This window comes from Lichenostomus cassidix, chromosome 14 (genome assembly GCF_008360975.1).
Source record: "Lichenostomus cassidix isolate B80296 chromosome 14, HeHo_3.0, whole genome shotgun sequence".
NCBI classification, from domain to species: Eukaryota; Metazoa; Chordata; class Aves; order Passeriformes; family Meliphagidae; genus Lichenostomus; species Lichenostomus cassidix.
Genome location: NC_139495.1, coordinates 10,017,725 through 10,028,516, shown reverse-complemented (window position 1 = coordinate 10,028,516; position 10,792 = coordinate 10,017,725). Strand labels below are relative to the sequence as shown.

At 37.8% G+C, this 10,792-nt stretch overlaps 1 protein-coding gene across 5 annotated transcripts in view; it reads left to right on the top strand.

Annotated features, from left to right (window-relative positions):
• CLEC16A (C-type lectin domain containing 16A) overlaps positions 1-9,155 on the top strand; it is a 60,234-nt gene extending 51,079 nt beyond the window's left edge. For 3 of the 5 annotated variants that reach the window (XM_085074848.1, XM_085074847.1, XM_085074852.1), the window contains one exon: positions 2,549-9,155. In XM_085074848.1, coding sequence (XP_084930974.1) covers positions 2,549-2,889 — 341 coding nt within the window. In that variant the 3' untranslated portion in view covers positions 2,890-9,155. Of the gene's footprint in view, positions 1-1,459; positions 1,499-2,548 lie in introns of all 5 variants that reach the window. The other 2 variants (XM_085074850.1, XM_085074849.1) reach the window with 2 other exon arrangements.
• Positions 9,156-10,792: the final 1,637 nt, after the last annotated feature.

Below are 10,792 nucleotides of genomic sequence, written 5' to 3'. Positions count from 1 at the left end.
GCCAGTTAGTATTTTTATATGCAGTATAAAGAGAAGTTCCAGTTAATGGGTAGAGAAATTAATCTGTAAACATGCTGGGTACATTAAACTCTTTAGAAGCAAGAGCTTGGTACTCTATCTTGGTACCTGCTTAGAGACACATTCTTGTGAGCTCTAGACAATGTTCAGAACTCTCCCCCTACACACCTTTGTGTGTTGGGATTTGCTTTCTGGTCATTATGGCAGGAGTGCCACACTGGCCCACAGCAATTGGCCACTGTTCCCCAAAATACAGTGCCAGAAGTGAGGCTGGCAGTGACTAAGGACATACTGAGGAGAGATTTGCTTCTATCAACAGTAAATAAAAGGAATTTAAGGAACAGTAAATAAATTTCTGGAGGGAAGCAGAGAAGAGCTCTGATCTTGTATTCTCTGTAAATGCTGCAGCTGAAATACTGGAGCAGTATATTCTGCTTACATTTTTTGATATTTTTATCTTTCTTCTGAATGTTTTTTGAGATTTTTGTATAGAAAGTTTGGACTTGTTAACTCCAGACACTTTTTAATGAGACTTTTTTTCACATACTTTTTCCTTGTGGCATTAAGAAGGGAGTCACTTTAATTCAGAACCTATGTGGAAGGATTTGGGGACAATACAGCATAACAAAACAATATGTATGTCTTTCATTATCTCAGTAAATGAAAGCATTAAGAAAATACTTTGATATTCTTTTGGGAGAGGGGAAGGACTGATTTAAGAAATTAAGTGTAGATTCAGAAGTTAAATAGGACCACAATAGAAATGTGCTGTATAGAAAATTCCTGAGCAGAATGCATTGTTTGGTAACACTTTACTTACCAGAATGCCTCAGGTTTCTGAATCCTGAACTTTGGTGAATACTCATGCTATAGTGTAAGAAAGATTTTAAAAAATTACCTTGGCAAAGAGCATTTGATATTCTTTTAAGATTTTATCAATTCAAAAAGCAGAGACTCACTGTTCCGTGCCTACTGAAATGTTAGTGTTTAGCCTGGAATTCTGAGAAATGAGGCTGTATTTCATTGTTTTAGCAGTTCATTTTCCATGTGAGTCTTGCATCACTTCCTGTCTTATCAGTTGCTACATTCTTACTAAAGTTTCTTTACAGCTAAAAAGGATCTGTAGGGTTACTTTGAATCTGTCCTGATATTTCAAAAATAACCACTGATGACCCTTTTATTTAAAAGGAGACTTTTTTTACCATCTGTAAATCTTGTTTTTATTAAAGCGAGAAGCTTTAGCCACCAATTCAGCAAAAAGTACATGTGAGTGGTTTCTGAAGTAAGAATACACCATTGTTTGGGGTTATCATACCAGAAAGGTAAAAAACATCAATCATTTTAGTGTTATCCACTGATACCTTACTGATATCCATTCCATTCTCCACTTTGTTTTTTTCTTTTTTTTTGTCTTATGTTCATGCTTTCTGTTCTTTTCCAGGACTAATGGGAATCATATTGAAACGGAAATATTTTTAAGGTCACTGTGTCCTAAAACCATACCTAGTTCTTAGCTTCTGTATTCACTACAATGCCTTGTAGACTTTTCTGTGGATGCCTGTACACTTGAACACATGCTGTTTCTTACAAAAGCATTAAAACTGGTCTGTCTTGAAGCTGGATAAGTGTTACTTTAATGGCATCTATTACTGCAGTCTGAAAAGAAAAAAAAACTGACTTTTTTGGGCATACTTGCTCATATAAGGCAGTATCACCTCATGCCCTCCATTTCCTCTTCATCCTGAGCCAAGTGAGCAGCTTGTTTGACAGTTTGCTAGGATTTTTAGGGGGAAAGGACAGTACAAATAGTTATTAATGTTGGAGGGTTGTTTTAAAATGTGGGGAGGTGTAGTAGCAAATTAGTTTTCTGTAGCATTTATGCTTATTCCCAATTTTATCAGTGTTGGATGCTCCATGCTTAGGAGGACAAAAAAATCATGTCTGACAAGGCTGTGTAAAACAGGCCTCTCTTGCAGCACCTTCATTTGCAGTAAGGACATTATCCTCCTTCCTCTTCTGCCATAATTCTGCTTTCTGTAGTTGAGGTGTCGCTTAAATGTGAATCTGGAGGATGAATTGAGAGAATTACCTCCAAATTTTTGTAAGAAACAGGCCACCTTTTGGGAAAGCTGGCTGTAGAGTGGTTCTTTGGTTTTTTCTCTTATTTCTAAAGATCTTCCTGGTATGGGCTAGCGGTTAATTTTAGTTTGTACTAAATATTGGAGAGGTTTTCTTTCCTTCAATTCCCTCTCTCTAAGAATATTTCTAATATTGCTGCATATTCTAATACTAAATGTACATAATTGTCTTGTTCTGAATTTGAACTGAATCCTGCCAACATTTTAGGTTATGCCTTTATAATATTTTGGTTTATTTCTAGTTACTAAAAAGTGATGTGTAAGCACAGTGCTTCACAGAACTGCATTTTCCACCCAGCTATTCTTGAACACTCGTGAATAATGGTATATTGTTAGGCTTAATGTACATACTGACTTGAATATTGACTGTTCTTGGTGTTTTCTTTCCTCAGATGATGCTTCAGCTCCAGAGCAGCCTCCGATGGCCAGTTCCGGTCAGACGATGTTGACTGATCAAACTCTTTCAGCTGTCTCCAAGTCCAGCAAAAATGCTGTAAAAAGCAGTGACATAGAAACAGCCAATCTGTCTCCCAGCCTGATTCCTGCACAGCAGCCCACAATATCCTTAATCACAGATGACAACACGGACACGCTGAGTGTGGAGTCACTCACACTGGTGCCACCAGTGGATCCACACAGCATTCGAACATTCAGCTGCATCCCTCAGGCCTCTTTGCAGTCTGAAACTGAAGTTGACAAAGTAAAAGAGGTAGAGGAAGAATGTTCTGACTAAAGCCACCGTGCAGACTGTGAAAAACAGTGAAGAAAATGCAACCAAATTGTGAATTGTTTTTTCTCTGGGAGTGCAGATACTTTTGGAGGCCTGAGAGGCCTCAGGTCCAGCTGAAGGGACCAACTGGTGACAGAGAATGTCAGCAGCTTTTAGAGCCAACATCGGATACTCAGCATATCTGAACTGGAGAAGAGGAAAATAACCCAAACTTTTGAATCTGGACTGGTTCTTTCCTACCAATTTCTGTTATACAAGAACATGAAAGTATTTCAGAGGACCTACTGTCTTTCTAACAGGAACTAATTAATTGTAAAAGGTCTACAGTATTATGGCAAAGTGAAGAGATTTTTGGATACCCAGCTTCATGATACTGCATTATTATGTCTCTGAAACTGGAGACATGCCACTGACCAGAAAAAAAATATATATTGTAGGACAGAGGTAAAACTTCCATTTGAGTCAGGGTGTGTTTCAGTTTGGTTTGGGTTTTTTTTGTGGAGGAGGGTTTTTGGGGTTTTGTTTGGTTTTTTTGGTTGGTTGGTTTTGTTTTTTAATCCTGATCTTGTTCATCTTTTGGAGGCCTGCACAATACCAGCAGGCTTGGCCACTTTCAGTATTGTCTTTGTGGGACTCCAGACTTCAATATTATGTTTTCCATATATAATATTTATTTCAAGGTTTGATTCAAAGGTACAACTTTCTAGATAGTAAAAGCCTGAAGTTTAATGACAAATGCTTATTCAAATTTACATGAGGGATTTTTGAGACTACTTTAGTCTTTGCTTAGCCGCCTACAGAGGCATGTAAAATATTTTAAAAGATTGCTGTAGCTTGTTTGTTCACTTCTGACAGTCAAATTGCTACACATCTGAGGAATTGTGATTCCCTGCAACTGAAAGACAACTTCAAGAAGCAGACAGAAGCAGTTTTACTCTTAAGAGGTCTTTCAAATTTTTCGCAGTCACGTAGGAAGGAGGTCAGCACATCTAACTGATAGTTCCTTTGCATGTCTGAAACTCAAAAGACAAGGTATTGTGTAATTTTTTCTCCTATCTGGGATAGTATCCCTGTTAAACAGCATTGCTACATAAAAGTGATTCTGAGTTACATTACTTCCTAGATCCTGACACCAAGTTGACAGAAAGGGAAAGACGTTGATTAAAGTTTGGAATATACTTTGCCAATTTGATACATAATTTAACACAAATGCAATTTAATATTTTTCATCAATTTCCAAATAGGTTAATTTAAATTAATAGTAAAATGAGTAGATTGCTGTTGCTGGTCTGTTCATAACACTGAGTGGGCAATTCCTCGAAGGAGGACTGCTGTTTACTTGGTATTGATTTCAGTCATCACTGCAATCTGTTTCCTCATTCTGTCTCTACTAGCATTGAGTTCTTATCCACTAGGTGAATCTGAAAAGTTCTTACCCACTTCCTGGGTGCTTATTGTACCTCTTTCTGGTTGTCATAGGGAACACTTGAAGTGATTTTTAAATGTTATATTTATATATGAGATTGACTAATTCTGAAGTATAACTTTTCTCACTTTTTCTGTCTTCTCCTTCACATAATAATTTAATCTTTGCCAACCAAATATACAAGGTGTCTGCTACTGAATGCCAGTAATTTTTTCCCCCCTTATTAACTTTTTCATGCACTTTTGTTGATTTTTATTGTTCTGTGACTTCTGCTTTCCCTCAAATTGAATTAACTGCTATGCTGACCATTTCCGAGTGGCCCAAACTGTAAATGAACTCAGAGTTGAGTGTCTTCAACAGTGCAATGGGTTTTGTGTAAAAATTTGGCATTGCTGGAATAAGAGCCTACTTTTGGGGTTTTTTGGTCTCATGCTTGGGATGAGTTTGCGCTAATGTAGTCACTGTTGCAGCTAATATGCATGTAACTGAGCAAGACTGAACACCAGTAGCAATTTGGGCACAAGGACCACATGAATTTTTGTTAGCTGCACTGATTTCAACCTAGACTTCCTATAGTATGTTGCAGCATTACACTGTAGCCCCAGTAATATTCTGAAGGTCACTATAAAAAAATGCCTTATTTAATTTGAAAGCATTTTGTGTTAGTTGTTAACCTTAAACTCTTGACCTAGATTACACAAAATGCCACTGTGCAGGCTGAATTCCCTTTAATAGAATTCATGTTAGACAGGAAAACCTTGATCTTTATCTCATTTCAAATTCTGTTTTAGCAAGATTAGACCCATGCACGAGGAGTCTCTTATGCATGTGCATAATCTTATCCCTGAGCTGCACTGCACAAGAAATGGGACAAATTTTGTGCTTTTTGTTACCTTTGAGTGGCTTTTAAATCTCATGACCAGTTATCTAGTGAGAGCTTCAGAGGAACTGACTGAGATAGATCCTATTATTAGGGAAATAGAGGAATGGGTCTGCTGTTGAGTCTGCTGCTGGCAGAGCCTTGTCCTGGTTGAGGGGTGGCCAGGTGGGATATCTTCCAACAGCTCTATCAAAAACTCCCTGCAAAGATGGAATTACAGTAGGAAAGCTCTGACTGCGCCAGCTTTACCAACATGAACACTGCAGCTGACCCTAAATCTGAGTGCCACACAAGCAGTTGATTTTTGACTTTGCTTCTGTCCTTAAGGCATGTGTGTCCAACATTTGACTGTACTTTGTGCTGCATTAGGAGACTTCAGAATGCAAAACTGGAGATGCTGAAATAATTTGCTATCAGCAGTTTTTAATCTCTGCAAGTACAGAATTAGTCATCTACAATTCCTGGAAGAGTGTTGTATCTCTCTTTTATCAGAAAAGAGCTGTTTCCTCACCCCCTTTTCACTGTAAAAAGGAAACTCACCTGGGCACTGCTCTTCTATTATCTATAAATCTTTGGAGTAGTTCTCCTGTGCCTGCCTGCTGTGTTGTGCTCATTAGCACATCAGCCACAAAAAACCCAAAAGAACATTGCTGTGAGTCAGTGTAACATCACTGCCTTTAACCAAATCCAGATACCAAATTGCAGATGAGAGCAGCAACTAAACAACTGGTCATTCAAAAGCCTCACTATTTCAGTGTAATGCTGCAGAGGGAGGTAGAATCACTCTAAATATAGCTGTGTTGCAGAGCAAAATGTCAACGTTTTGGAGATATGCTAAATTTTCAGTGTATTTGTAGAGACTATGCCTGTCTTCAGTCATACTCTGTCAACATAATACAATTTTATTATTCTCTTTCTTTTGAGAAGAGAAGCCAAAGAAGCCAGGGCATACTGAATGTTACTTCATTATTTTATTGTCCGTGTATCTTATTTTATCGCATTTTACCAAACTATTACTTACTTGTTGGGCTATGTGTTGCCTTCACTGTTAGGTCTCACTGCTTCTTGCTGGTCCCCTTTGCTTTTCTGTCATCCAGTGTACAGCAATGAACCAGCTGAGCTTTTCATTTGTGAAGTGGGTAATGGCTGCAGACAGGTAATTTGGTCAAGAAGGGGAGGGAGGAAGCATTAATGTCCAGTTCTGATGTCTACTTCACCATGGGAGTAATCCTTGAAGTGTAAAACTTGGATATGAGACTCAACTGTTTTGCAGAAATTCTTTGATATAGAACAAAACCAAAGGTGAAGCTTCCTGTGTTTCATTTCATAAGCTGTATGTATTAAACCAAATGCATTAGAAAAGTCATCACGTGTATTAGTACTAGAAGCCGTATTTTGTCTGTGAAGTCATGAATTATATATACTATAAAGACTGAGCTCATTTATATTCTCCACTGCTAAGTCATGATAAACTAAAATTCTTATTACTGTCACTTAAATTAAGCTGAGCTTAGAAAAGGAAAGATATAAAGTTTCACCTGCTGAAGAAGCTCTTCAGTATTCTTCGTTTTAGAACCCAGTTGGAATTTTTCTTGAAGTCACTTGGTGAGGAAACATTGGGAATATCTTCCAGAATTCATTTATTCTTTTGCAGTGTTGTTGCTAAAGGACAGACAGGTATGTGATATTTTTAAAAAATCATCTTCTATATCCAGAATTTAAGACTTCATATTCAGAGTTTAAGTCGATACAGAACACAGGACAAAATAATGTTCTTTTCTGGATTCAAAGTATTTTGGTTTGTAGAATTTGAAAAGTAATAGTTAAAGTAGTTTGTTTATGGCAAGATAGTTAACATTTCACTCATGTGGTGCTGTCGTGGTCTGGTGTAATCAGTCACTTCACTGGACGTTACAGGGAGCTCCAGAGCAGCTTCAGGAGCAGTGGCACTGACCACCATGGAGTAGTAGTCAAAAAGCCCCCATCAGGTTAAACGTTCTGCTGTTGTCTCCACTAACCAGCTGAAGTTAAACTTGCTTTTAAACATTGCCCAGGCAGGCAGCTGCTGTCTGGAAAATGGGTGGTTTAGTCCTGTAGTTGAATCAGAGACCTGCAGAGACATCAGCTGGGGCTAGAGAGGTGGAGGCCTTCTGCCTCCAAGATAATTAATCTCCGACTTTCAGACAGCCTAATGTAGCCATCTAAATATATGTTGAAAATTCTCTTCTTAACTGCTACTGTTCTTCTTGAAAGAGTGTTTTGGTGTGTTCCTGGTTAACCACCACTGGCCTACCCTAAGGCCATCACTCTCCTGGGCACCGCTCTTCTATTATCTAGGAATCTTGGGAGTAGTTCTCCTGTGCTTGCCTGCTGTGTTTCTCTTGACCTTTCCCAACATTTGCAGCATGAATTAGAAACAAATAGAATAACTCTTACTGTCTCCTATCAGATTCTGAAAAGCAGATGGTGATCCAAGCAGGGCTTGCTAGGGTGGGATGTTTTTAGGGGTTGGGAGGGGGGAAGTGCTTGGGGGTTTTTCTGCTGCTCAGGACTTGAGCGGCAACAAAGACATAGGAGATGCAGTCCTTGACTGAGTCTCAAACAGAGGGTTCTTTCATATGGAAACATATTTTTATATTGCATTTGTACAGAATTTTCCCTATTTTGATCTCCCAACATTTTTAGATTTGCGCATTGCTCAGATTTGATTTCTTTTGCAAGGTGTTATAAAATACACGTGTTTGTTAATGTATTGTAAATGTAAAGTTAAATTTTGGTTGTCTAATAAATGTGCACTGTGGTGGTATCTGGTTTGTTTTGCTAACTTGAATTCATTGGTTCTTAATATGAAAAGGAAAAACTTGAGTCACTGTTGCGACTGTCTTGTTAGCATAAATAAGTGTGTGGAGAGCATTTCTTTTAAAAGTAACTAAAGAGGGCTTAAGCAGATAATGACTAAGAATACTTGATAACAAGTTAGAGTTAAGGTTCAGACTAGTTCACAGGATTCTTTTAAGGTCATAATCTATAGATTCATGAGATTTTTTTTGTCTTGTTCCCCATTACTTTTGGTTATGAATACTCACACTAAAGTGAGTTTAATACACATAGTAATTGCAATCTGGTAACTTAAGTATGTATGAGCAGATCTGAGGTTTAGCTTTTGGGTGTATTTAGGGACTGTGGCAGAAATATTAACAATGAACATGAAGATAATTCTTTTAACTATTGGGAATAGATTCAAGTGTGTGAATTTATAGACTATTCCAATGTTAGGAGCTCTGTTTTCCCAAGGAAAGCACTAAATAATACATTGTCACAACTCCAGGGAGCCCACTGGAAGCATTACAAACTTTAGAAGATAACTTTAGGCATCTCCACTTGTGAACAGCTGTGTTGATATTTTTGTCGCAAACTTTTTCCTTCGTGTAGAGCTGTTTTCTAAGTTGGATTGTTTTCAGTGTGGAGAGGGAGAAATGTATTTTTCTAGAAGAATGAATGTACCTGGGATTTAAGCACTACAAAAAACATTTAATGAACATGGACTGTCCTCCTGTGAAATATATTTCAATAAAGTTATGTCTGAAATGTAGTTCATTTGAGAAAAAAAAGTCCTGAAGATGCACTACATTTACCTGGAAAAAGCCCAAACATGGTGTGAATTGAATTCTGAAATGTCTTTCTACAGGCAATAAGTATTAATTATTTAATGTAAGTTATGTTAGACGTTTGGAGTAAATGTGATAATATCTTATGTTAAATTAAAGAACAATGTAACTGTCTGAGAAGGGAGTGAAATTAGAACGTATTGGTGTATGTTTCTGAAATCCAGATTTCTATAGCTGAGTCTGTATTTGCTGGCATTGATTATTTGTTGTGGCTATTGAAAACCTGGACAAGAGCGAGGAACAGACCTTTCTTTGTAAATGGAACTTGGCAATAAAAATGGTGTTACTAAGAAAACTTCCTTCCCTTTCATGTTCTGTTGCTGCATTTGGTGCACAAGGACATTCAAAAGCAGTGAAAAGCAAAATTTGCAGAACCTTGCTTTTATTTAGAAGAATATTGTGCATATGTGAATGTCAGGCATTTTAATCTTAAAGCCAGGGTAATTTGCACTGTGTATGCAGGAAAGTCATAGCAGGAGAGGGAAGAGAAACAAGCCTGGAAGGCAGTGGAAAATAGATGAGACCAAAGGTTAAGAGTGGCTGGGCAACATCTAAAATATCTGTGACCCACTTTGAAAGTGCCTGTCACGTGTGATTTCTTCCCCAAACATATCCTTTCACCCTCTGCCTCTTTCTCTGGTGCATGTTGCCAGTTCAGTGTATGGATTAAATCCAACCAACTTATTAGTTAGATTCTTGTTAAGTAGCCTCCACATCAATAGGAATTCATCACAGTCAATATACATTCCTTGGGAAATGTTTCTCAAACTAGTCATTGCTCCAGAAGCGTTCTTAGGAAGAAATTCAGTTACATTGTCCCATCAAATAAGCAAGCTAGGTATAAGAGGTAGGAGACAACACTGTGATTTTCTATAAGAGGTAAACATTAAAACATAAAAAAATACTGTGAAAAATGAACTTAAATCTGCTCCTGGTAGATTTAAACTGCCAGTTTAAAAAACTTTCTAAGTTTTACCAGTAATGCTTCTTTAAGGATGCCAATTTTATAACTTGTGGCCAGGAAGTTCCCTTCTTTCAAGTGTGAAACTGCTTTGTGGTTCTGTATCCTGATGCTTCAGAACTCTTGCAGCCTTTTGTCATTTTTCCTGTGTTTCTGTACTGGACCTTTCTAGACTGATACTGAGTCAGATTGAGTGTCTTGCCCTGAGTTTCTAACAGTCAGAGAGGGAATAATGAAAGCACAGCCTCCAACCTCACTCATGCTGAGTGGGTTGAAAATGAACTGGACAGAAATGCAGTGCTGCACTAGTCCACTCATTAGTCCCCAGAAACATCTAAGTGCAGCAACTTGAACAGTCCTATCATGGGTAAATCCACATCTTTATCGTCAAGATAATTCCAGGATAGTTATATAAATAAGAAAGTGAAACTTCCAGGACAGTTATATAAATAAGAAAGTGTAACTCTGTCAATACATATGTCTTTGTAAAAGTAACTCTTGTCTAAGTAAAGATACAGCATTTGCAGATTAGTATCTTTGACAGTTAACCTTCGTTTTCATGTCAAGGAAAGAGTTCATTGGGATTTCATGGATGCAGCTATAGGGGCAAAAGAAACTGCATTTCTATTCTGCCATGTTAGAGCTTGTGTGAAGACAAAAGCTGTCTTGGTGCTTTCTGGTGATCTTGAATAATGTGATGCATACAACTGGGAATGAGAAATCACTGCTTATGTGAGTGTATTCCCTGAAAATTCTGTTGAATTTTAAACTGATACATTTAATCTCTCAAATAAGGAGAAGAGGATGGAGTTGCAGCACCTGGAGTTGCAAATCTTCTATGGCAGAATTGGAAGAAAGGTTTCAGGCAAATGTTCACACACAGCTAAGGCAGTTGAGCTGATGGGGAGTCAGTCAGTCTGGTTGGATGGTGCTCAGTTGTGTCTTTGCTTTTAGCTGTAGGATTTTATCAA